The sequence below is a fragment of the Micrasema longulum genome, unplaced genomic scaffold (genome assembly GCF_059751315.1).
Source record: "Micrasema longulum isolate JH-2025_06_02 unplaced genomic scaffold, ASM5975131v1 h1tg000501l, whole genome shotgun sequence".
NCBI lineage: Eukaryota > Metazoa > Arthropoda > Insecta > Trichoptera > Brachycentridae > Micrasema > Micrasema longulum.
In genome coordinates, this window is record NW_028277698.1 from 655,993 (window position 1) to 683,265 (window position 27,273).

The 27,273-nt window shown below is 39.1% G+C and overlaps 2 protein-coding genes across 2 annotated transcripts in view; one reads left to right on the forward strand and one right to left on the reverse strand.

Annotated features, from left to right (window-relative positions):
* The window catches only part of LOC148281050 (uncharacterized), a 257,044-nt gene that overhangs the window by 71,930 nt on the left and 157,841 nt on the right, over nucleotides 1-27,273 (forward strand). The window lies entirely within an intron of this gene.
* Nucleotides 18,933-25,192, reverse strand: LOC148281051 (uncharacterized). Its single transcript, XM_088227349.1, has 5 exons — nucleotides 24,724-25,192; nucleotides 23,184-23,557; nucleotides 22,464-23,037; nucleotides 21,660-22,305; nucleotides 18,933-21,552 (listed from the first exon to the last, which is right to left on the reverse strand). The coding sequence occupies exons 1-5, from the start codon at nucleotides 25,190-25,192 to the stop codon at nucleotides 18,933-18,935; spliced, it is 4,683 nt and encodes a 1,560-aa protein (XP_088083475.1).

Below are 27,273 nucleotides of genomic sequence, written 5' to 3' on the forward strand. Positions count from 1 at the left end.
AATTTGATCACAAACAAGAATCTAGGTACCTACTTATCAATGAAAAGTCTTTTTTCAAGCTAATAACAGGCAAGCCAACGTTCGGGCAGGACAACATCTCTATTATAGCTTTTGTCCTATGTAGGAGTATTGTCTCTGTTATTTGTCCAAATGTTTGTAGACAAAGACTGGATTTCACCCTTAGGAAGTTATCCTTAGCTCTGTATCCAAGTGGATGAAGAATACAGTTCAATGTGTGAAGTAAATCCAGAACCCCGGACGAGAGTTTTCGACACGATGGCTACTCTCAAATTAAAATCATGAATAGGAAAATTGAGAGAAGAGAAGTCCGATAAATATAGATTTTTTATCAAACTTCAATATTTAATTATTCCTGAACTGGCGTGTCCTTTGCACCACTGGGTCGTTTATATAATAAATAAAATACATCTATTAATAATTCGCGTCAGTATTTACGGGTATTTTCGTTAAATAACTCGCAAAACGTATAAAACTGCCGGGAACTTTGAGGCTATTAATTCAAAATCAATTTCTCTGAATATTTTAGCGGCGTAGCTCTTCCGGTGAATATTGTAGCAAGCCTGGGTTAAACGAGATATAATCGTAGTGGGATTTGAACGAGGGTCTAAATAATAATTAATACTAGACTTAATCATATTTAAACCATGTCCAAATCATTGCAGACAAGTACTATGTGTATTGAAAACTTTTGAATAAAACTCCCGTTGATCCCTTTTTCTCTTACATCACTTCAAATTATATACATTAATATTATTATTTTTCATCAAATTTCTCCACTGAAATTTTTATTACTGCGAAAATCGCTTTAATTAAATTTTATCAACTACTCTTGGTTTAAAATCTTCTCCTTATATTGCTTTTTCAAATTTTAAAGATTACTTGCTATGCCTGTTATTCTTTCTTTATTCTCTGCTGCATTGACATGTTTTTATACTTTTAAACTACTTTTAATTACGTATATTATATATGTATATTAAATCAATATATTGCTGCTCTTATTATAATGTGTCATTAATTTTGAAGATGTTTTTTAAACTGACTTAAACTTATTGTCCTATATTTCACTTAAAGATTCTTCTCATCGTTTCTTTGAATCCCTTAAAATATGTATGTGTATATTTATATTTTTCCTTTTTTAAACATGTTATTACTATTTTATTTTATTTTTACATCTGAGCATGTTTTTCATTCTTTATTTTAATTCTTAACTTTTAATAACTTTTACAAATTTTCTTCATTTTTAATATTATTTCCATTTGTAAATACTAATTACAAACAACAATCTTTTAATTAACTTTTTTTACTCAAATTAAAATTTTTAAACATCTTCCATCTATGTTTTTTTCCCTTCTCTTTTTTGTACTTTTATTAATTTACCTTACATATAATTACTTTATAATATGGAAACTTCACTAATCCATAAGAGTTAAGTCTAACTGTGTAAAAAATAACTATGTCTAACTGTGTAAAAAATAACTATGTAAAAAATAACTGTATGTTTCCTAAATAAAAGAAACTAAAAATAAAATAAATAAATATATCGACGCTGGAAAGGAAAAAGTTACCAAGCGACATGTAGCAACTTTACAGAAGAGCCAATAAAAGTTTTTTTTTTTAAATAATAAAACATCTCGCACGTACGTATTATTTTGGCGTGATTCCAACATAATTTAAACAAAAATTTGAAATACGAGATTCTTATTAATTAAATTAAAAAAAATCTATTGGCCATCGGATACGGTACGGTACGCATACGGATTGCTGAAATTGCTGCATGTCGCTTGGTAACATTTTTCTTTCCAGCGTCTATGTACATTTTGGTAAACATCTGGACATAATAAATCTTTTTATGATATTAATCAAGATGCAGTACCTGCCTTTGTTTTAATTTACCGTTTTAAAAATTTCAATTTTATATACGGCAATTTTAATTGATTTTAACTCTGCTACTTTTGCTCTCTCTTTCGGATTTGCGGATATTGCTATTCTTCTTCATGACCATATTGCAAACATGAATAATAGCAAAAACTGTGTTTACTTGTGTTAAATTAATTTATAAAAGCCTATGCCCAACAGTATTTGTATAAATTTAAAAACATAAAATTAAAAATAGAAAAAAAACAAACAAATCATGAAATGCTGCAACTTAGAACCACCTTTTAAATCAAAATTTCATGTCGACCATCCCAGTAATCGAGGAATAGAACCCGGAACATCAACCATGGTAGGCAAACGAGTCAACCGATGCACTGCGAGACGGACTTATCTGAACTCGATTTCCTTAATTTTTACCTGAGAGTAGCCATCGAGTCAAATACGCTTGTCCAGGATTCTGGTTCAGGATTCTGGTCACACAGAATTGTATTCCTAATCCTCCCGGATAGAGAAAAAAACTATTTAGATTCACAAAAATTAAGAGATGGAACAATTTGAGAAATAAAAATGTTTAAACATAGACAGTTTGAATTTACAAAGAATGAGGTTATAAGAGAACAGACCCACTAACGGACGGTCACCATATGCTCCTACTAGGGATCGAACATGGAATGATGATGAAAAAAAGACAGAAAAAGAATGTAATGATAATACGATACATAAAAATAAATATGTTTTGGCTTAGTTTAATAGTAACAAGTAAAATTATCAAAAAAACACTGAAATTTCACATTACAATACGTAACTTCCGTTGTTTTGAACACACTTTTTACATCTTAAATTAATAAACTGTTTATATACCAATCCATAAGGGTTTATTTCATAACCTGTCGATTGGTATAAATAAAAAAAACATACTTGTATTTTGTGTCATTTAAAAAAATATATTTCAATATTTGATGTGCACACATTGTTTAAAATTTTTATTTTATTCGTTTTTTATAATCTATTTCTTAGCACGTTCTTTATATGCAACTGCTGGGTAATAATATTTACACGTGTGTGCACTTTTTTATTTCTTCTCTGTTTACTTTGTATTTAAGTTTTTATTATCTATAAAAATATGTATTTTTGTAAGATAAAAGGCACTGCGTGCCGTGTATATTAATAAATAAATACCTTATCAAATATTCTCCACAAATCATAAATATGTAAGTGTTTTAATATAAAGCAAGTGATGTAATATTGCTTCTAATTATTATTCTTACTTATTCAAACTCATATTTTCATTTCTTCTTTCAATATTTGCTTTTATTAGCTTTAGGCGCAAGCGGAGTACAGCAGATAAGTTCTAACTGTCTATCGATCCATGTAATTAGGTAGGAAGGCTTTAGGGAGTTCCATCTCTTATTTTGTTACAGTATATTACCTTCCCACTTTTACTAACTCTGCTTTATTTATGAAGGTTAATGGAAACAAATAAAAATAAAATTGTTGCAATATGTATATCTAGACGTTTGCAGGACTTATGATCTATCATTGGCCGCTTTAAGTGGCCACCTTAGACACTGTAATATTCACCATTCTGCCTATGTTTGAACATCCTTTTTCGTTAAATTTTTTCCATCTCTTGTCTTTTTTTATGTTAAAAAGCTGAATCCTTATTTATGTAGATGAGATTCATCTAGCTGTACTGTATTAAACAAAGCTTGAAAGCAGTTTTCCAATTTTATACTTTTTCTTATACCAATTAGTTTAAACAAAAATGTTTTCCCTCTATGTTGCAAAAAACATATATTAATTACTCCTTGAAGTTAATCCAGCCTGTTTATAAAAAAAATAGGCACACTCGAAACATTGTTGGTTAAAAAAAGAATATATTATTATAAATGAACCTGGTAGTGGTCCCGTGGTAGTATTGTGGACTCACGGGCCAAAAATCTGAGGTTCAAATCCCACTCTTCAACAACTCGATTTCCATTTTTCCAGCACAAGTTATTTACGACTTTTAGTAAATGGTCTGAAAATTTAAACATTTGAGTTAATAATAAAAACTTAAGTATTTCTCTTTTATTAGGAAAAAAAAAATATTCAATGTATAAACTTTGTCACAATTTGTTTTTTTTTTGGGAACACATTTTCGAGAAGGGAATTTGAAAGTCTAGGCATTTACAGGGCTTATGACCTGTCATTGGCTGATTTAAGTGGCCACTTTACACACTGTTTTCCTTCTCAGTTGCAACGTTGCAAGTTTTCTCAGATCCAAATAACTCCCTAGGGAGGAAATCCAGTCAGTCTGCAAACATTTGGACATACTCAAACCATTGTTGTATTGACTTTGTGGTTAAAAATGTCAATAGACGTAAGTAAATATTTGTACATAACTACTTACCGACTTTTCTATGTCAACCGGTTTAAGACGTACTCGTCTCTTCGTCAGGTCACTAATTACTCCATTACAAGGCATTATTTTCTACGGTCCTGGACGCCTATTGCTGAGTGTATGTTGGCAGATAACAGCTTATGTGAATACTGTGTACTCCAATTAGGGAGAGGATTATTTTATCTTATCTTACCTTATGTTATGTTATTATTATTATATATAAATAAAATATTACAATGTTTCAAAATTAAAACTTTAAAAATAGATTAAATATGTTCATATACCACCGATTTTCTCAAATTTAACGGTTTCGGTAGGCAGAAAAAAATTGCCGTATGGGAATATGCCCGCACTTATGCAAACTGTATATATGTGTTTAAAGTGCTTAAATAAATAAATATTTTTTTTACAATAATATTAAGTTACTTTGATTGTCTAGCTTGAGTTAGTAACCCTGTTTTAAGACAACTAATAACATGTTATTTCACTAGCCAAAAATACAATATGTAGATACTAATATATTTATTGCGCAAGGATTGATGAGTGGATCGGGCCAAATAGGTAAAAGTTTATTTTAATTTTAAATGGTTTAATATGTATTTGGGGCACGTTTCAAAATTACTTTTAAAAAGTTTCCCTCGGCACGGGTCACCCAGTGAGGGGACATTATTGTGAATTTAAAATGTAAATACAAAAATTGTAAGGAATATATTGTCGGGTAAATACCAAAGTCGCGAACGTACAAAAACATCATATTTAGATTTTGAAGTTTTTGGCGTTTAGAACTGGTGTCGTAAATCTTTTCGTATTGTTACTAAACTAGCTTCATGCAGTTAGCTATAAAAAAATCAATTAATTAAGACGAATTATTAAAAAATACAAAATGTTTTTTAAGAACATTTTTATTTTATTTTATAAACGAACTAGGGAACGGAAGAGAGTTTTTTACAGTTTACATTTATATGCATAAGGGCGGGCATGTTGCCTTATGGCAATTTCTTCCTACCCACCCAATTCGTTTAATTTGAAAAACAATACATGGGGTGATTCTGATTCCCCTTATATAAGGCACCTACATTTTACCTCGCTACTTCGGACGTCGCTTCTCCGGCCACCTTATATAAAAACAATAAAAAATAAATGTTAACTTAAATTGTACAATATGAAAATTATTAAGTGCGTTTTTCACACGTTTTTCAAAATAAAAAATTTACAGTGTTATTTTTCCGTCGCAATCGAGAATATTATTATAGAATTTTAATTAAACAATCGTTATGAAAGTTCTTCTGATTTGTGAAATAACATCGGATTAAAATATAAACTTAAGATTAGGAAAGTACGTATAGTAAAATGATTATTAATGCAAGTAAAATTTCATGGAACAATCAAATTGCTTGCAAATTTCACGAAATTTCGTAGACAGAGTAACGACTTTTCTAATTAAAGTGATTAGGCGTAAAGGGTTCATTGTTTGAAGAGTAATCAGAGCTACATAAAATTTTATAAATACATATTTTACAAGAGACATACAACTTTTTTAAGAAAAAAGTATTGATGTCTAGGCGTTAACATGGCTGAGTACCTGTACTTAGTTGTGGTTTAAGTAATCACAACGTACTCTGTGACATTCGGTATTTTGGCTGTTTGAAAAAATATGCTTATTATTAGAGATGCGCTTATTATTAGAGTACGAGTTATACTCGGTTTGATGTTTGCCAAACCGAATACTCGGCTGAATAACTCGGTTCAATCAATCAAAAGCTTTGTTTGGGGCGTGAAATCAGGTTTTAACAGGTCCGCGGATGCTTCCCCGTTGCGTACGACCGGCACGCGGCACTCCACCTCCCCCCGTCTTGGCTAATCAGTGGCTTGTTATTTTACAACAAAATTGCATTTGTTGCGCGTCAAATTGTATAAATAATGGATAAACATTATTACTCGTGTACAGAAATTGTCGACACGCAAAAGATTGCGAATTCGGAAATTTTACGAGAGTGAAGAAGATAAAACTTATGTGAAATGTTCCTTGGGCAATTCTTTGATTTCACAAAGTGGTGCTGGACGTAATGCTTCTACGACGGCGATATCAAACCATATTAAAATTGAACACAAATAAGAGTCAAAAGATTTACAGAATGAACCTCTATCCGAAAGATCCTAAAATTGCGAGGCGGCTGCTTCAACTTCGTCGTCGGAATCGAATGCAACAAAGGTGCAACACAGCCTTCAGGAGTCATTTGCGGCAAAGTGGGACACAAATGATTCGCGGACTAAAGAAATCCGCAAAGCTGTCGCCGAAAATGCTATTGACAACCAATCGATTTCCATAGTGGAAGATAATGGGTTTCGAAGATTAATGAACGTCTTAACGTTTTCATTATATTTCCTAAAATATTATATTACATTAGTTAAACCGAGTATACTCGTCATTTAAACAGAGTTATTCGGCCGAGTACGAGTAATAAAAAAAACGCCGAATACGCCGAGTACCGAGTATTAAACGAGTACTCGGCCCATCACTACTTATTATGTTATGGTGTTTGGGGGGAAAGTGAGGTTACTCAATGCATAATAAATTGCTGTATTTTTTTTTGATTAGTTAAAAATGTAATTAATAAATTACTAGTACCTGGATAATATCATCACCATTTTTTTATGCATTGGTGCTCATTTGTATCTTTGAAGGGCGGACACAAAAGTACAACTGTTTTGTTGAACCCAATTATTTAGCTACAGAACTCATATTTCACGAAATGGGTTATTATTTACAGATCATTTTACCTGTGTAACCACATTGGAGTAATTTGTACAAAAAACATAAATATTCCAGATATACCACTTGAACCATTAATAATGGGACAGAAATGAGTCTATTTATGCCACTAGAACTAATTTACTTGATAATGTGTTTTATTTTGAACTCTTTAATTTCCTCCGTAGATCTTTTAGTTAAGTGCATCTTCTTGAGCAATTTATTAGCGTTTTGAGAATAATATTACTAGGCATAAACCCCATAATTACAATTGGTTTTTAGCACAGCATGACGTCACGTGTCGATGTTCTAAACGCGTTTTCACAGACGAATATTAATATTTTATTCATACGCAATGAAATGCGACATTGTTAAACAATGAAGTTAAATTATTTAGTAACGATGGCTCTTACATCGATTTGGTTTTCGTGTCGTGTAATAAGAATATTCTAACAATCAAAATATAACTACCATGTCTGGATATAAACTGATGTTAGATTTATCCTGATTGATTATTTTTTTATTGCAGTTCTCTTCAATTAGGAAGGTTATACTTTTATTACATAACAAGTTTGTCTTATTAATTGATCCGCTATTATAATAACTTTCATGAGATTTATTTTCATTTAATTTTCAAATGTTGACGAGAATAATTTACAATCAAGAGCTTTACATATTTAACGTCATTTGTTACTTTGTTACTTTGAAGGCTGTCGGCGTGGAAAAGAGAACGATATCTTTTGCGTTCTTCTTTTAAAATGTTTTTGACAGTGCTTTTTGCTGTCGATCTTGCATATTGTGCAATGTTAAGGAATGGCACAACCATAATTGTAGTTAAAGTTTCTTCATCACCATTTCATCAAGCCTCTGTCGGCAGACAACTCCCGTTTTACGTTCGAGTCTCGTAGTTCTGACGTAAATTGCTAACAAACTGTCAGAAGTAAACGTCCAGGATTAGAGAACCGGATTTCTTAAAAAGTATGTAATCGTGGTTAGGACTAAAAGAAGCATCCGCTGTATGTGGCTGGCTTAAACCCAGCCATAATTCCGATAAATTATACCACCAAAATACTCAAATTATTAAAATGCAATATTTTGCTATTTTATGTAAGGCAGGCGTTTCGAAAAACCTTCATATCAATAAAGAGCGGATACGAAAAAGTTTATACACAGTAACATCATTCCATCTCACTAAATACCTTACTGAAAGTAACGAAATAGAGGTGACGACTAACGACACAATAATTTGGACAAAATAAAGACATTCCTTTACCAAACATGCCAATTAATTCAAAATGACCTTAAATAAATTAATGTAACATGAAAAATGGATGTTCTGAACTTTAAATTTTTCGTCTGTTTTAATGCATTAATTCAAACATTAATAAGATACATATAAATGTCAATGGTTACAAAATAATTATGCCATAAAACCGCATACAAACCTTTTTGAAACCACCCTAAAATTGCGGCCAGTGGTGGTATTTTAAATCTTCTCTATTCCTGAGAGAGTGGTTAATCTGGGGATTTTTATTTTTTATATTTTTTACACACTTAAACTTTGCTTCATTTATGGCTACACTGGTGATTAAAATTAAAAAAAATACGAACACGTGAAACTAAAAATGAAAATTTTCATTTAGATTATTATTGCGACCTTAAGCTTGAATTTCGTATTCGTTTTTATCCGTTTTTAAAACAGTTTATTTATTTATTTTTTATTATGGTTCACAAACAATCAGCAATACATACGACATTGGTATAATAATCAAAATTTGTTGTGTTACGATATTGGCCATCAATTATATGTGAACACATATTGCAAAAATTATACTAACAGGTTATTACATTTTTTTTTACCTAACTAACATTAGGGACTATTCGATTTTATAAATTGTGTTACAGTTTTCCTATAATTATTGAATGTATCGTTTAAGATATTAATATCAGCATTACTTTCTAAATAATTTTATAATCCTAACATACGTGATAATGCATTAAAGAGCGCAATGTTATTATTGAAGGTTGGAAAAAAAATGTAGTGTACGATCTCAATCGCCAGACATCATTTGACGTTTAATCATTAGTGTGGCCATTTTATGAAGTAAAGTGTCGTCTCATTCAAAAAATAAAAAAACCCAAATTAACCACTCTCTAAGGGGTAGACAAGATTAAGAATACCACCCCTGTTGGTTTCATATCTTGATACATTATTATTATATAATAATCAAAATGACATGATTTAGTTAAGGCGAATTGAAAATCTTGTAAAAAAGTTATTATAATTACAATTTTTTTTTTAATAAATATTACATTATACTCTTTAGTTTCAAATTATAATTTAATAGCATTTTAATGATTTATCCCAACTCGTGCACAATTTATATAAGTCTATCAGAATATTGATATTAATGGTTTTGGAAATAGATTGATTCCGTTTGCAACTGACACGCAACGAATTTCATACAACGGGTTAATTAGCAATTAATAATAATTCGGTTATGCAGAACATTTATTCATTAAGGGATTAAAATAAATGTATTATTGATATTACAACAGACATGAAGAACATTTCTTCTTCTTCACGTGTCATGTCGGGTCCCCCCGACGTTGACGATCACTTGGGAGAAAGCTTCTCTTCATAGTGATATCCTGGGAATTATTGACCGAAGTGGTTTCCCGTTGCCTTCTTCGGTGGAATTTTCTGTCGGGGTTACCTACCCTTAGCTGGAGGGGTCCCGTTTTATGGCGCCGGACACTCGCCATTCATCCTCTCCCTATCTGCTATGGTACTGATGTTAATGCCAGTGGCCACATTGCCCAGGGCTTGCGGGGCCAAAGATACCACTCATGGATGCTAGGGAATAGGACTATTGGTCGTGTTGCTGATGGAATGCAACTGCGGCATTACACGGCATTTTATATGTACATATTTTCCAGCAAAATATGCACCACCGCGGCCCTACCAAAATTTGAGCCCCGAAGAACATTTAAGAGGAGCGAATATGTAAGGCTAGGCACTCACAGGACTTATAACCTGTCATTGGGTGATTTAAGTGGTCCTTTTACACATCCGGATTCCTTAAAATCTTCCACTTGTTAATTTTTTGGATTTAAAGAGCTGAAACCTTTATTGAATAGTTTATAATTCGCCTCTGCTTAGGAAAAAAAATAGTGTATATTTTAATAGATATATTTGAATAACTCTTAACGAATCGGGTTGTGGTCCTATGGCTAGTGACTCGGCTTCACGGATTAAAGGTCCGTGGTTCGAACCCCACTCTACCTCAACTTGATTTCCATTTTCTTATTGTGAGTTATTTCAAACTTGTTGAAAATGGCCCGCAAAATTAAATATTTGGGTAAATCTATTAATTATTATTAAAAATCTATTAAAATTAAAAATTAAATAATTGGGTATACAAAAAAGAAAAAATAAAAGAATTTGAAATGAATAAGTAACTCAGATACCAACATAATATTAAAATTCCTAAATTCCATAAAAGTCATGGTCAAAATAGCTTTGTATTCAAAGGTGTAAAAAATTATAATAATCTTCCTAATGAACTAAAAACTATTAAAAATAATATATTAATAAATAAATTTAAAGTTAATTTAAAGAAATTTTTTGAACTCATGTAAAAACAACACTAAATTTTTATTAGTTTGAATGTATTATTGTTTTATGTTTTTTCTTTATATATCCTATCTTTTTATTTTTCTTTTCATGTACTCGTATTAAAAATTTTATAAACTCTTATCAATAAACAACTAAAACAGTGTAAGTCACTCTTCAAGCACAAGAGTTAGTCACTTTTTTTGGAGCGTTTCAGTGATAACATTTACTAGACGTGTAAAAGTAGATATGTTTAGAATTTTACAAAAACATGTAGTTTTTATGAAATTTATGAATAATAAAAAAAAAAAAACGTAAGAACGCAAATATTTATTTTTGAAAATGAAAAACTTTCGAACCAATGAGTTTCAATTTATAAGACAGTGTTTTGAAATATTGTTTTTAGTTGTTCGGAGTTGTTGGGAGTTGTTCTAGCCCTTATAATTTTCATGCGCGTTGTATTTATCATATTAAAAGATATCTATATATTTCAAAGGCAAACATTGTTTGAAAGCTCGCCGCAGGGTTGCGATATAATAAATAGCATTAGACAGTTAATTAATTAAAATATACAATAGCATTAGCAACTTCTAAATGAACTAGCTCAATTTAATTCAATGTTAACGTTGGCAATAGTTATGCAATTACATAATAACAGTTTTCAAAGTAGTTAGAAAAGTTAGCAAATGACAGCAATTACAAGAATAGCACTGAAATGCGTTTATTGGTAGCTAGTAAGAAATAACAGTATTTGCAATTTTTGATTTGATAATGAATGTTGATAAATCGAAAGTGATGGTTTTTGAAAGAGATGAAAATATAACAAGCTAAATAGAATCAGGTAGAAGAATTATGTTTTCTAGGGATGAAAAGACTGAGAAAGATATTGAAACGAGTGTGAGTGTCGAGAACAGGGTGAACGGTGCAAAAAAATATACTTCGGCAAACAAATGTTTGTCGCAGGAAGCAAAACTAGCATTTGACAATGGTGTTCTAGTGCCAACTCTAATGTATGGGAGCGAAGTATGGAATTGGAAAAAAAAAATGAAAGTAGGTTAAATGCTGTCGAAATGCGATCCCTCAATGTGTGGTAAAACTATCTATCCCTGAACTATGTAAGGCTGAGACATGCATTATCGACAGAATCAAGAAATGGGTGCTGCGTTGGTTTGGACATGTAGAGCGGATGGACAGCGAAAGAACGGCTGAAAGGATCTACGATGCAAATGTTGATGGATGGAGAAAACGAGGAAGACCGAGAATTACATGGCACGATCAAGTCCATCTAATACTTGAAGATGGACATGTCAAGAGTACGAATAATTGGTGTGCGTGCATTAAAAGATGTATGAATTTAGAGAAAGCGAGGTCTGTATGCAAAGACAGAGTGATGTGGTGTTCTATCTTATCTGCCTACCCCTACGGAGAAACCGCATGATGGTTTTTTTTGTTTGTAATTAAGCCACAAGCGTAAATAACATTTGCTAAATGGCAACAATAACTGATTCTCTACAACATTAACAGAACAAACTGTAATAGCTTTAAACAGCAATAGCATGTAGGACATGTAGGTATAACACATGCTACCTTCGTGATGTAACAACAGAAAGCCATTGATTATAGATCACTGAAATGAATTTATTTTCTTTAGCATAGTCCACGTTAACGGGAGGAGCTACCGAAACCAGAATAGAACTTTTAACGATGGTGCTAAAATACGTTTTGCAAATAATTGACCGACGTCAAGGCCTTCTACTGCATCCTACTTTATTTTTTGCGAAACAAAATCTATCGCGTGTTAAGCAGTTGTTTTTAAAGTCCACCTTTTGTCTGTTTCACAGAATTAAAATCAATAAACTCAGGATTCAGCATTTTTTAAATTTCTCTATATCTATCCTCGCCTTTGTTGTATACACCATGATTTGGTCTGACACACGTTTTGTGTATCCGAATTATGTTTCCAATAATCATGTGTTCATTGTACTATACGAAATTTCTTAAGCATTCAGATGTTTACTAACTGAGATGGATATGTCATCACTACGGCAGCATCATCTGCATGGCATGTGATGTTAATGACCTTATCCCCCTTAGTAGATTGACTACTTTTTTTCATTCTTAAAGGGGTTTTTTAAAAATATTTATTCTGCTTGTGTAAGAAAAAGTCTTAGGCGGATATATTGTTGTGCTATGTTTAGTTATAAAACTGCTAAACTTGCTTTGTTTCTTTGTTGTTCTCAATATGAGTTATTTTCTAAATGTTAATATTATTAATGTCCCGAATTGAGTTGTTGTACGTAATTCAACGTATTATACTTGTAAAATACTTTGAAAATTATGTAACCCCTGGTGCGAGAACGCCCAAAGGCAATATAGCGTTATTGCCGCGAGAGGGTGTATAGTCAGCTTGACAGTTCTCTGAAAGCCATGAATAGTTTCAATGTTAAAGTTCAATGCAACCAAGTGGATTGCTGTAGCTGACTGAATGTTTTTTTATGATGTACTCCATGTTACGCATTTAACAACACATTGAAAAATATTTTTATCTTTCTTCTTTGGACGCGTAATATTTTTTCTTCTTTGTTTACTTATATATTGCATTAATTCTGTACCGAATAAATTCTACAAGTTGTTAGCCTTAGGACAGGCTCTTGTATAGTTGGCGGCAAATTGTGAATAGCAAATTGATATTTTAAAAAATCAGTCAATAAATTAATAAAACTACGTTCACGCTTTATCATTCACGCTTATCAGTTCATGGTTTACCTCTTCGTTCTAATTCTCAAGGCACTCTTTTAATACCCATCCACAATTCCTCTTTCTTATCTAACTCATATAGTGTCCATACGGCTCACTGTGGAATCATCTCCCTTCCACCATCAAAGATGTTACTACATTATCTCTGTTTAAATCACGTCTGAAGAAACATCTCCTTTCTCTTCCTTAATCTCTCCTCCTTTCCTTTTTCCTATTTCCTCTTTTTTCCTTTTTCCCATTGAGTAATAGTTTCGATTTAAGGTAATTTATAAGCAAATACGTTTATTTCTATTTTTATATATCTTTAGCCTTTTAATTTTTTTTTCTATTGAATATGTTCTGTAATTTGAATTACAAAAATTAAACTTTTATTTTATTGTTTGGTTGAAAAAAATTGCCATTTGGCAATAAGCCCGCCAATGTACAATAACATTATGTACAAAAAGTTAAATAAATATTTACTTTGTAGTGATTTTACACAAACCTAAAACGTAGTTACATAAAATATATTTTATGATTTACTCACGCTGGGTAGAAACTCGAAGAACTTAAAAAATATTTTTCTCAGGCCTGGATCTGTACTAGTTCTGATAGAGCTGGCATATCTGCTGAAGCTAGTCCTGGTTTATCACTGAAATTAGGTCTCTTGGAATATTGTAGTGAAATAAAAATAATTAGCAAACAGCAATAATCTTCGTCATCATCATCACACAGCTGCAGCTGTCCACTGCAGAACATATGCCTCCCTCATACTCCTCCATACGTCCCTGTCTTGTGCTTTCTATATCCAGTCACCAGCAGTTCTTTTTATATCATCTGAACATCATAGTGGGCGTCTCCCTCTACTTCTTTCGTCTTCTCGAGGTCTCCACTCGACTCCCCTTTTAGTCCATATTTGGTCTTTTAATCTGGCAACATGTCCCAAAAATGACAATTCAAGTTTAGCCAAACTTTAACATACTTTATTGTAGATTAGAAACTAATTTAGGCCGTCAAAAATCGGCAACTGTTTTTGAAAATAAAATATATTTCAGTTTCAGCATTGAAATAAAGCGTTTATAGGCCAAAATAGTATACGTGATTCACTGTAATCCTAAAACGTATTTAAAATCAAATGAGTTCTAATAACTACATTTAACAGTGTGAAATTGCAAAGAAATATTCCTAGCAACTAAACTACGAGTAGATAGAAAAGTACTTGTTCTGAAGCAACTAATATATAATATGAATAATAATATTTCATAATAAAAATAAGGAAATTATAAAAAAAATGGAACAAGCAACTTAACGATCTAGGCAGCTAAAAATCAAAATTCAGAAAACTAGGAGTTAGGAGAGTTACGAATTAAAAAAAATAGTGAAAAACAAACAAAATATAATGTAAAATAAATGTTGATTCTTTAAGACAGCACTAAATTTTCAGGACCTCTTCCAGCTATCTTCATCGATTCTTTGGAGCCACTTTTTCATTTATATTGAGAAATGTGTTGAAAATCACCAAGAATTTTTTTTTCAACGAGAAATATCAAAATATTTTTAACATATGGGCTCGAATCCCGTTATATTATTTAGCACATTGCAATAGCATTTAACATGCTACGATGTTTCGATTAGCGCGCTAATAAAATTAAATACGCAAGGCAACAATTTCCACAACAGGGAAATGGGTAGGGAGAGGTTGCAAGGGATGTTTCCGCTTTGTGAGAAAACGGTAACATACATAGGGGTCGGTTTGACGGTCTGAGACTATTTACAATCTGACACTGACTTATTAAATATATACAACGTTCGTAGATTAATTTTTTATTATGCGAAAATGTATAAAAAGTGCCAAAACTGCTAATCTTGGTAGCTACAATGAAAATATTTGTTGACAGTTACTAAATTCAACTGTTGAAGGATTTTATCAATTTTCTCAACTGAAGCGTAAGCGTCACATGACTTGTCAATATTCTGATTGAAATAGAAAAACAATTGGTGTAAAGTGAAACAACTAAAAGAATCTATTTTATCTTAAATAATTACAAAGACTCTCATCTAGAATACCGCAGAGTGTGTGCGGACCAACTACTGCTTAACAAAATTATGACAGGAATAGTTGACTGTACAGAACTACTTAGTTTTAACAAAACATGTGCCAGCCAGGATTTGTAGACGGTACCACCTTTTTCTTGTACCAATAAGTAAAACATCGTATGTTAAAAATGCTTTTTTTCGTAGGACTTTTTCAGTGTACAATACAAAATTTAAAGATATAGATTACACAAACATCACTCTGCCAGATTTAAAATTTCCACTAAAAATTAATTGTGTAACTTGGTAGACATTATAATAATAAATATGCACATCTTCCTTACCCTCCTTATCCTTTCTTCAAGCATTCTTGTCCTAATCCCGCCCAATTTACTATAACTTACTGTTCTTAAAAATATATAAAAAATTCTTTGATTATTGAAAAATATTAACGAGTACATGAAAATAACATTTTTATATGTATAAACTTCTATGTATTTATTTAATATGTAATATATTTTCTTTACTAACTTTGTATACTTTGTGGAAATTTGTTATTAGTTCTGAGTTTATACACTATATCGGTTTGTTTACTATAAATATGGATGTAGAACTGTTCATTTCCCAAATAAAATAAAATATCTAAATTAACTAAGGTTTTCTATCAATTACTTTTCAAAATATCAACAGATTGAATAATAAGGTCAGTGTTCAACTGTAGGCAGAATTGTAGAGGACACGCAGCATGTAACCAGCGTGATAGGTCACCAACAACATTTCTCCATCTGCACGTAATGGTTCATAAAACATTGGATCGCACCATAAAATGCACCGGGTTACCCGGTTTAATAAACTCTTCTACGTATCTACAACTAACTACAGTGCACACTTGCCAGTACGGCGAATCCACGCGTTTGCAAATAAATACGCAAATGTTATACTCATAGACATATTTAATACTTTTGAATTTTAAAAGGCAGTGTATCAATTCATCACCTTGAAATTTAAATACCCAAATACTACCACGTTGATTTAAATCAGGTACCTTTTATTAACTTATATCTGTATTCTTTCTTATTTTTTTAAACTTATTTTATTTGGTTATCTGCCATTTCGTGTTGAAATTATTAGTAGGTACTTAGTTACTCATATTAATCATAATGACATCATTATTTCTTTCTCTACCTGTAATTATATATAAATTAAAAATATATATTATCATGTGATATTGTTAATATTCCATTAGAAATCTTTTCTTGTCTTGTTTTCTTTTTTACTTTTATTTTTATCAAATATGTATATTATCGACTAATTATGTAAATACCTTTTAATTACTTACTATATTTCTTAAATTTTTTAGGTATTTTCTACATTTAATTATGTGAAAATGTCAATCTTTATTTTTTCGGCCCAAAAATTGATGGGATGCAAAAATGCTATTTTGTTCTCTTCACTGTAATATATGTATATATTTTATGAAAACCTATATTTGAATCGGGTGATGGTCCAGTGGCGTGTGTTGCGGACTCACGGATCAGAGGTCCTAGATTCGAACCCCACTATACCACAAATTGATTCCTATTTTTTTATAGTGAGTTAATACAACTCGTTGAAAATGGCCCCAAAATTTGAAATATTTATGTAAGTAAATAATAAGAACACAAATATTTCGTTTTTGTTTAAAAATACATAAAAAAAAAAATATATTTATTTTTATTTCCTACTTGTATTTGTATTTATTCTGAATATTTATTTATTTACATGTAAAAGTCTACAGAGCATTTAAATAAATAAATAATATCTCAAACATTTGATACATGGAGACAAGATGATTAATCTTACGCTCTAGGTTTCAGTCCTGGGACTATGAAACCTTAAACACTTTTTTTAAACAAGAAGGATCTTTTTGTCTCCCGTGAAGTCGACTACCGGCTATGCCACCATCTTTTCAGGGATTTGCCTGGTGTCTTCTGCCTTCGGGTTCCCTTGAAGTGCAATACGTGAAACACTGTTTTTTAGCATTGTGTTGACATGTTAATTCCAGTATTGCCTTCGCTGTCTTTCCTACTTCACTATAGTTTTTCGTGCTACAAGTGCTTTGAACGAATAATGAAATACAATGTCATTAACATTTATCACTTTTTTACATTCCTTACTAATTTTTTTTTTTTTTTTTTTTTTTTTTTATACGCCTCCACTCGTTTCCTTACTAATGTACAAACATATAAAAAAAAAAAAACAATGCAGTGTACTAACATATATGATTAAAAATAACGCAATTAATACGTTTGTTGTTATTTCGAATTCATAGAAGAGACTAAAGTAGTTTTTTTTTTAAACGTAATATTGCTCCTGACCAAAGCCGGAGCGCCGCGCCGTTCCGCTCAGATAAAAAGAGCCGGAGCGCCGCTCCGATGCGCTCCGGCCCGACTACACCACTGCTTACTAGACATGAACAATATTATGTTTTTTCCAAGAGTGAGGATAACATAAGACATTGACACACACATACGGTTGTGAACGGGTTGTAGTCCCCTGGGCACTGTCACAGACTATGCGTTATGAGGCCTTAGGTTCAACTCTGCTCTAACACAACTTGTTTCCTATTTTCTAACACGGTTATTTAATGATACTAATATTGAAATATTTAGGTGAATCATAAGAGTGCAAACAAGCGTATTTGTTTAATTTGTTAAAAACATCAAACAAATTTTAAAAAAGAAAAAAAAGACAAAAGTATTATGTTATCTTATATTAACATATGATACCTGTAACGTACGCGTTACCACGATGAAAGTTTCGCCGGTTCGTCACCCGCGTCTGCCGCAGTCAAGCTTCCCGGCGTAAGTGGGAAGCCGCCCTCCCAGACAGAGCCAAAGACAAAGTCGGAAGGTAGGAGCACAGCTGCGCCGACCGCAAGTCAACCTCAATAGCCCTGAAAAGGACTTTCCACCCGGTCCAAGTGGTGCAGAGAGGCGAAGGCAGTCAGCAGGCAGAGCGGAGCGAAGAGCGAAGTGCAGGAAGGCGAACAGGACGGAGAACGGAATAAAACACGTGTGAACTGTTCAGAGTTAGGAACTCAACTGATTTAATATCTCCAATTGACCGCCTTATAAAGCGGTGCGCGTCGGGCTCCGTGAGTCGGCCATCCCACCCGCGCCGGCTGCCTCGGAGTGGTGGGGGTAATCTTTCCCCGCCACTCGCTACACCGCCACTCGCTACATGCCGCCGGCCGCAGGTGGCGTAAATACGGGCGCTCAATGCCCGTACGGGCCATTTCGTCGGCAGCCGCGACGCGCGCAACATGACATTTACATAATATATTTTTGTACATTTTATTCATTTTAACCTAGCTATTTTTCCCCGGTAATACTGAGGCCAGGCTCGAAAGTGACCATTTTATCTTTATTGAGAGCCCAGCCATCAGTTCTATACATTTACCGGGGATCCTTTCTAATTAATGTATTATTTTAATTTATTCGATTTTACGCGTCCGGAACACTCCCCCCGTGCAGCTAGTCTGTACTATTTTCCTGCTGGGCGCGTTGTTCCTCTTCCTTCATTAGTACGGCGATCTTCACCGCTGGTCTGGTGTAGGTGCCGTTGGTGGTCCGCACCTCGACGACTCGTACTTGTCCGTCAGCTGCTGGTTCTGCACGGGTGACTCTGCCGCGAGGCCAAGAATTCCGCGGCAGATTTGGGTCCATGATGAGCGCGAGGTCCCCGACCTGTATTGGAGGCGCGGGCTCGCGCCATTTCTTCCTGTGCGCCAAGGTGGGAAGATACTCCCTCAGCCATCGGCGCCAAAACATGTCGGCCATTTTCTGGGCGATCCTCCATTGCTTATGAAGGCAGGCCCCTTCTTCCCTTTTGTTATAATATGCCAGAGTTGGCTGTGTGTTGGCTGACCCGAGCAAGAAGTGGTTCGGGGTCAGCGGTGCTTCGTCGTTGGGCTTGGTTGACACATGCGTGAGCGGGTGATTGTTCACGGTGTACTCTGCTTCAGCCAATATGGTTTTGAGGGTCTCCTCTCTTGGAGCCTGCTCGTTGAGGGTTGCGTGGAGGGCTCGTTTTACAGATCTCACGAGTCTTTCCCACGCTCCCCCCATATGAGGTGATGAGGGCGGAATGAATTTCCACTCAATTTTGCGAACTGTAAGTTCGGCGAGCATTCTGGGGTCCGCCAGGAGCTCGTCTACGGCCTGTTTCAGCTCTTTGTCCGCTCCCCTGAAGTTGGTAGCGTTGTCCGAGTATAACGTGTGTGGGCAGCCTCTGCGGGCGGCCATCCTTCTTATGGCCATTATGGCGGAGTCGCTTTCGAGGGACGACGCTAGCTCCAGGTGGATCGCGCGTGTGGTGAGGCAGGTGAACAGTGCCCCATAGCGCTTTTCTTTTCTTCGGCCGTTGGTGATCATCATCGGTCCGAAGAAGTCAAGCCCGCAGTGCGTGAACGGCGGCGTCCTGAAGGCCAGTCGGGCCTCAGGCAGTTGCCCCATCAGCGGGGGTTGGGGCCAGCTGCGCAGCATTTTACACAGCGGGCACCATCGTGTTATCTTCCTCACAGCCCCGCGGAGTCGCAGGATGAGGTAGCCGGCTCTCAGGTCGGCGATCGTCCTCTCGACTCCCGGGTGGCCACCCTTCCGGTGGCTGTGCGTGATCAGCAGCCGGGTGTATGGGCAGGTCCCGTCCATGATAGGCGGCGCGCTGCAGTCCTCTGCGAAGCTCTGTGCCGCTTGGATGCGCGTTCCCATCCGGATGACTCCCTCTTCGTCTAAGAAGGGTGCCGCTGCATGGAGGCGGCTGTGCGGCGGGATAGGCGCCTTTCGTCTCAGGAGCTCCAGCTCTTCTCCGAAAGCCGTCTCCTGGGACTGCTTCAGCAGCATGATTTCTGCGGCCCGTGTTTCTGAGGCGTGAAGTTCAAAGGTCCCCCCTGGGGACGGCAGGGACTCGTGGCGGCGGCATCGTGCGATGAATCGCAGCACCCATGCCGTCGCCCTGACGAGTCGGGTCCACGACGAGAAGCGCTGCACCTGGGGTAGGGCCTCCGTCCGTCTGATGTGGCCCACGAAGTGGCGGGGTTGTTTCCGCTCCAGCGTCTTCTCGTCCGGTTGTTGTAGTAACTTCTTCTCTTTCGGCCAGTCGGCTTCCCCTTTTCTCAGGAAGCCGGGGCCTCCGAACCATAGTCCCGACCTCGCAAGGTCGGGTGGGCCCTTGTCGCGGGTCCCTATGTCGGCTGGGTTGTCCTTGGTGGGGACCCATTTCCAGTCCCGTACGTCTGTGAGCTCGTCAATCTCGCCCAGCCTGTTTGCGACGAACGTGCTGTACCGCAGTGGGTCGGTTCGCAGCCAACACAGGACCGTGCTCGAGTCCGTCCAGAACACGGTTTGGGTGATGAGAGCTCGACTCTCTTTTTTTATGGTGGCGGCCATCCTTGCCGCTAGTAGCGCTGCCTGGAGTTCTAGTCTAGGCACTGACAGAGGCTTTAGGGGGGCCACCTTGCACTTCGCCATTGCGAAACTTGTGGTATCGGCCCCCACAAAGTATGCCACTGTGCAGCATGCCTGCTCTGACGCGTCGCAGAACACGTGCAGTGTCACGGGTTCTTTCTGCCCTTGCAGCGAGCATCTCGGTATTGTACAGCCGTTCGCTGCCAGCAGGTCGCGCCATTCCAACCACTTTTCGGCGTGGTCCGGTTGCAGCGGTTGGTCCCAACCTGTGTTTGTCCTCCAGATGGCTTGCAGCAATATCTTCGCCCGTATCGTGAGGCACGCAATGAAGCCTACTGGGTCGAAGATACTCATGGCGGCGCTCAACATGCCGCGCTTGGTGGGTCGCTCCGGGATGGCTGCACTTTCGGCTCCGTGCCGAAATATAAATAGGTCGCTCTTGGGATCCCATACGATCCCGAGGACCCGCTCCGTCATTACTTCTTCCCCTATGGTGACTGCTGTATTGGCCCGGTCGTCGGCCTTTACTTCTTCCAGGACATCTGGTTTGTTTGAAGCCCACCCGGTGAGCCGGAACCCGCCATTGCCGAGTACGAGGGTAACATCGCGTACCAGGCTTGCAGCTGTTTCTTCGCTGTCTGTGGCGTCTAGGTAGTCATCCATGTACATATGTGCTCGATCGCCTCTGCTGCGGCGGGAAATTCTTTCGCGTGTGCTCGTGCGACTGTGTTTCGCACGAATTGCGCGCTGCTGGGTGAGCACTTCGCTCCAAACATCATGGACGCGAAGACAAACGTGTCGGGCTCCTGCCCGTCCTGCGTCCGCCATAGGAACCGCTGCGATTGCTGGTCGGCTTCCCGGATTCTTATCCGCAGGAACATCTCCCGTATGTCGGCCGCGATGGCTACTCGTCCCTCTCTGAAGCGGATCACGTTTCCGAGGAGGGATGAAAGCAGGTCAGGTCCCGTCAGTAGATGGTCGTTCAACGCCGTCCTCTGGAACTGGGCGGCGGCGTCGAACACGACCCTTATCTTGCCAGGCTTGTTGGGGTTTGTCACCGCGAAGTGGGGCAGGTACCATTTGCGCGAATGGTGGGCGTCTACCTCCTCGCGGCTTAGTTTGACGGCGTATCCCTTTTCAATGTAGTCCGCCATCTTGGCGCGATATGCGATCGCCAGTATCGGATCCTTCCGTAGTTTATTTTCCAGGGAGTGCAGCCGCTTCATGGCTGCTTGCCGGTTGCAGGGCAAAGAATCTCCGTCTTTCGCCCACAGTAAACCGGTCTCCCATCGTCCGGATGATAGTTGTGTGGTTGAGCTGCTCATGAGCTCCGCCGCTCGCACATCTGCGGCGCGGCAACGTTCCAGGGTGGTTACACCTAGCGAGTCAACGGCGAAGCTCTTCTTTACCAGTTCCGCTAAGTCCCTTTCACCCTGGCCGTCTGGGGGTAATTCAAAGGCGGGTGTACAGCCCCGCCGTAGGTGACGGCTCCTAGGGCCGTCTCGATGGTTAGCCGCCCGTCCTCTTGTAGGACTGGCGGGCCTGTAGATACCATTAGGGTGGCGTAATCAAGACCGATTAACATCTTCGGCTTGATGCCTGGCCCGTGTGTCTTGGTGCTCTTTCGGTTGCGGTGCGGCAGATCCATGACCCGCACCGTCTGTGCCTGGACACCAAATTCTTTGTTTCCTTTAACGAGGATTACGGATACACGCTGTGATTGTAGCGTGTCCGTGTTCCCACTGGCACCGATGAGTCTCAACTCCTCGCAGGCCCCGGTGGCGCCCACTGCACGGGCGACATCCTCCTCGAGGAGAGTTACCGATGAACCCTCGTCTAGTAGTGCGTGGATCTCCATTGACCCACGCGGGCCCTTCAAGGTTACTGGCACTACCTTGAAGGTCACTGGGACTTCCGTTCGCCTTGTCAATAAGACTTGCTCGTTCGGCGTACTGTCCACTCTCTCGCGGTGTAGCGACCGATGATGCCGCCCGTGGCACTCGTCGCACTTCGCCGCTTCACAGGTGGTCGTTTTGTGTCCCGGTTCTAGGCATCCGTAGCACACGAACTTGGCACGCACAATTGTCCACCTCTCCTCTACCGTTTTCCGGAGAAACTTCCGGCATTGTCCGAATGCGTGTCCACTCATGTCGCAGAACAGGCATTTTTTGTCCTGAGTGAGAAACACGTGCCTTTCTTGGGTACGCCTTTTCTCCACTCGGCGGGTTCCGTGCTGATCCCGATGCAACCCGCATTCGGTATTGCACCGGTCAGTCTCGCTAGCCACAGTGCCAGATCCCTGGGGGTAGCTTTTCTCACGGTATCCGCTCGTGACATAATCCACATCATCCTCTCGACTCGTGGCAGCTTCTGAGTCATCTCGGACAGAAGCTTCGGGGAGGAGAGGTGGCTTCCATCGAGGCCCTCTACGGTCGATACGACGTTTCTTATCGCGACCGCGTAGTCCGTCAGGGCCTCCAGGGATGCGTTGTCGGCCAGTTTAGGGAGTTTTCTTATCCGCTCCAGTACTCTGTCCACGACGATCTCCGGGTGTCCAAAGGCGGCCTCTAACATCTTCACAATGTCCGGCACATTTCGGGGATCTACCAGCAAAGACGACACTGTGGCCTTGGCCCGTCCTGTGAGGGCTCGTTGCAGACGGAGAATGTTCTCCGCGTTTGTAAGGAGCACATCTGTGTCGATTGATCAAATTGCGCCTTAAATATTCGCCATTCTAGCGGGTCGCCGGAGAATTGCGGTAGATCCCTAGCGCCGGTTTGCCTCGCCATGAACGTGTGCCACTCCGGCGGCTGTCTGTATTTCGTCACAGGCTCGCCGGTGGCACCCGGCGGCATGTATTCCGTGGGTAGCCCCTCTTGTACCCACGCGCTCACCGGGTCACGAAACTCGTAGCCCCCCAGTGGTATAGTCGTGCCGCTACGGGCTCGCCTGGCCCGGCGGCGTAGCGTACGTCGGCGTCCTCCCTTCGGCTGTGTGCGGGTGGCGCCTCATTGTCCCGATGCCGCTCATTGTAGCGGCCTTGTAAATGTGCGTTTGTCGCTCCGGCGTAGGCGGCTCAGCGGCGTAGCGTGTGTTGGCGGGCTCCTTCATCCTGGAGTCCGTCTCTGCGACCGGGTGCCTCCGTGGCACCCCGTCTCTCACCCGGCCGCTGTCGTAGTGGCTCGGCGGAAATGTGTACGCCGCTCCGGTGTCCTCCGGATCAGCGGCGTAGCGTGTGTTGGCGGCCTCCTTTCTGCGACCGGGTGCCTCCGTGGCACCCCGTCTCTCACCCGGCCGCTGTCGTAGTGGCTCGGCGGAAGTGTGTACGCCGCTCCGGTGTCCTCCGGATCAGCGGCGTAGCGTGCGGTGGCGGCCTCCCTTGCTCTGAAGGCTGCTTCCGTGTCGGCGACAGGGCGCTTCCATGCGGCCCCGTCTCTCACCCGGCCGCTGTCGTAGTGGCTCGGTGGATGGATGTACGCCGCTCCGGTGTCCTCCGGATCAGCGGCGTAGCGTGCGGTGGCGGCCTCCCTTGCTCTGAAGGCTGCTTCCGTGTCGGCGACAGGGCGCTTCCATGCGGCCCCGTCTCTCACCCGGCCGCTGTCGTAGTGGCTCGGTGGATGGATGTACGCCGCTCCGGTGTCCTCCGGATCAGCGGCGTAGCGTGTGGTGTGGCGTGCGGCGGCGGCCTCCCTTGTGCTGAAGGCTGCTTCCGCGTCGGTGACAGGGCGCTTCCAAGCGGCCCCGTCTCTCGCCCGGCTGCTGTCGTAGTGGCTCGGCTGCTGGATGTACGCCGCTCCGGTATCCTCCGGATCAGCGGCGTAGCGTGCGGCGTGGCGTGCGGCGGCAGCCTCCCTCGTACTGAGGGCTGCGTCGGTCCTAGACGCGTCTGACGTCAGCGGCAGCGGCTTGTGAGCCGGTTCCGACGTCCCGTGCGATGTGAGGTCCCTCTCGATGGTGGGCGTGAGGGGGGTTGCCATGTCTCGTCTGGCGTCCTCTCTCGCGTTGGCGGCCTTCAGCGCGGCGATGATCTCGTTGAGGCTGCTCACCTGCCTCTCGTGATGCGCCTCGCGTTCCTCCATCTGTCGGCGAAATGTCGCCGATGAGATGGACCGCTCCGAGGGTGCGGATCCCTCGTCCGAGTCCTTTTGTTCCTCCAGAAGTCCTTGATGAGGCTCCTCCTGGCAGTCGTGTGAAAGCCCTGGCTGGGGCTCCTCCTGATGTGCTCGTACAGACCCCGGTTGGGGCTCCTGAAGCTCCTCTTCGTGCTCCGTGCCGGCGTCTCGACGCGTTCCCGAACGCGTCGACACAGGCGATCTGTTGACCGGCATGCTGTAGGTGTGTTGTAGACTGGAGACCACTGGCGACGATCCTTAGCTCCGAAGGACCAAATGTAACGTACGCGTTACCACGATGAAAGTTTCGCCGGTTCGTCACCCGCGTCTGCCGCAGTCAAGCTTCCCGGCGTAAGTGGGAAGCCGCCCTCCCAGACAGAGCCAAAGACAAAGTCGGAAGGTAGGAGCACAGCTGCGCCGACCGCAAGTCAACCTCAATAGCCCTGAAAAGGACTTTCCACCCGGTCCAAGTGGTGCAGAGAGGCGAAGGCAGTCAGCAGGCAGAGCGGAGCGAAGAGCGAAGTGCAGGAAGGCGAACAGGACGGAGAACGGAATAAAACACGTGTGAACTGTTCAGAGTTAGGAACTCAACTGATTTAATATCTCCAATTGACCGCCTTATAAAGCGGTGCGCGTCGGGCTCCGTGAGTCGGCCATCCCACCCGCGCCGGCTGCCTCGGAGTGGTGGGGGTAATCTTTCCCCGCCACTCGCTACATGCCGCCGGCCGCAGGTGGCGTAAATACGGGCGCTCAATGCCCGTACGGGCCATTTCGTCGGCAGCCGCGACGCGCGCAACATGACATTTACATAATATATTTTTGTACATTTTATTCATTTTAACCTAGCTATTTTTCCCCGGTAATACTGAGGCCAGGCTCGAAAGTGACCATTTTATCTTTATTGAGAGCCCAGCCATCAGTTCTATACATTTACCGGGGATCCTTTCTAATTAATGTATTATTTTAATTTATTCGATTTTACGCGTCCGGAACAATACCCTTGAAACATTATTTACTTACAATTATACTTACTATTTATATTGGTTTAACACACTCATTTAGTTGTACATAGGAAATGAGTACTACTGACATCAAACAAAAACCAATAAACCAAAAATTAATCAGTTGATAAATATTTAAAATTTAATTTATTTATATTGCAACACACATAATGTGCCTATGTGTATATCATAATATCATGTAGAATTTAAAAACTTTATCTATATCTTTTTTTCAGATACTTTTTTTTGCTTTTTTTACAATATGCATGAGAGGAAAAACAAAGCATAAAAAAATAAAGAATAATTACATAGCAATGAAATACATTTTAACTGTAAGAAGAGTAAACAAAATATCCCACAAAGGCATGGCCTGTTCGTGGGTATACAAGAATAGTTTATGAAATGTATATATTTGATTACTTTTTAACTATGTAATATAATTTGTACAAATTGGCTACAAATAAATAAATATTGAAAACAACGCCATGTACCAACCTATCAAAAACAATGCCATGTACCAACATATCAAAAACAATGCTATGTACCAACATATTAAAAAAAATGCAATATTTCAACAAACGTATTAAAAACAATGGAATTTACTTACATATTAAAAACAATGCAATGTACCAACGTACCAAACGTATTGAAAACAATGTAATTCAACATGTTAAAAACAGTGCATTTTAAAACAACGCAATACTTATATTAACATATTAATTTTAAAAAATCAACTGGTTTAAAAGCTCCGAGTAACATGCATCATTGAAGTTTACTGAGGTTATACCTGACAGCAATATTCATTGAAACATGTGTATTCACTTGACAATATGACGTTACATGGGAAACAGAACCACATAAGGAACATTTACTAGGGCCGGATTTGTGTGACGTCACCGGAAATGGACATGTTACGTCACGCGAGGGAGACTGGATACAATGCGTATTATTGAAGCATAATAAATGATAGTAAAATACTTAGTGTACATTATTTTGTCCAGTCGGATAAAAAAAATCAGGTATCTGTGTGAAATAAAGCCAGACCTCTGAACTAATGTCTTTATTTTTATTTTATTTCTGAAAATAGCACATACATAAAAATATTTATATGTGCGATCTAATGATTACATAACAAAATTTATAAATTGTTTAACACATATGCCTTAGCGTTAAGCATAAATTTAGATTATTGAAAATTATAAATGTTTTCAATATTTTATTTTATTTTATTTCTTTGGAAAGCAAACAGACATTTATAAATATTATGTATTTTTTTTGGGTGATACCGTGTATGTT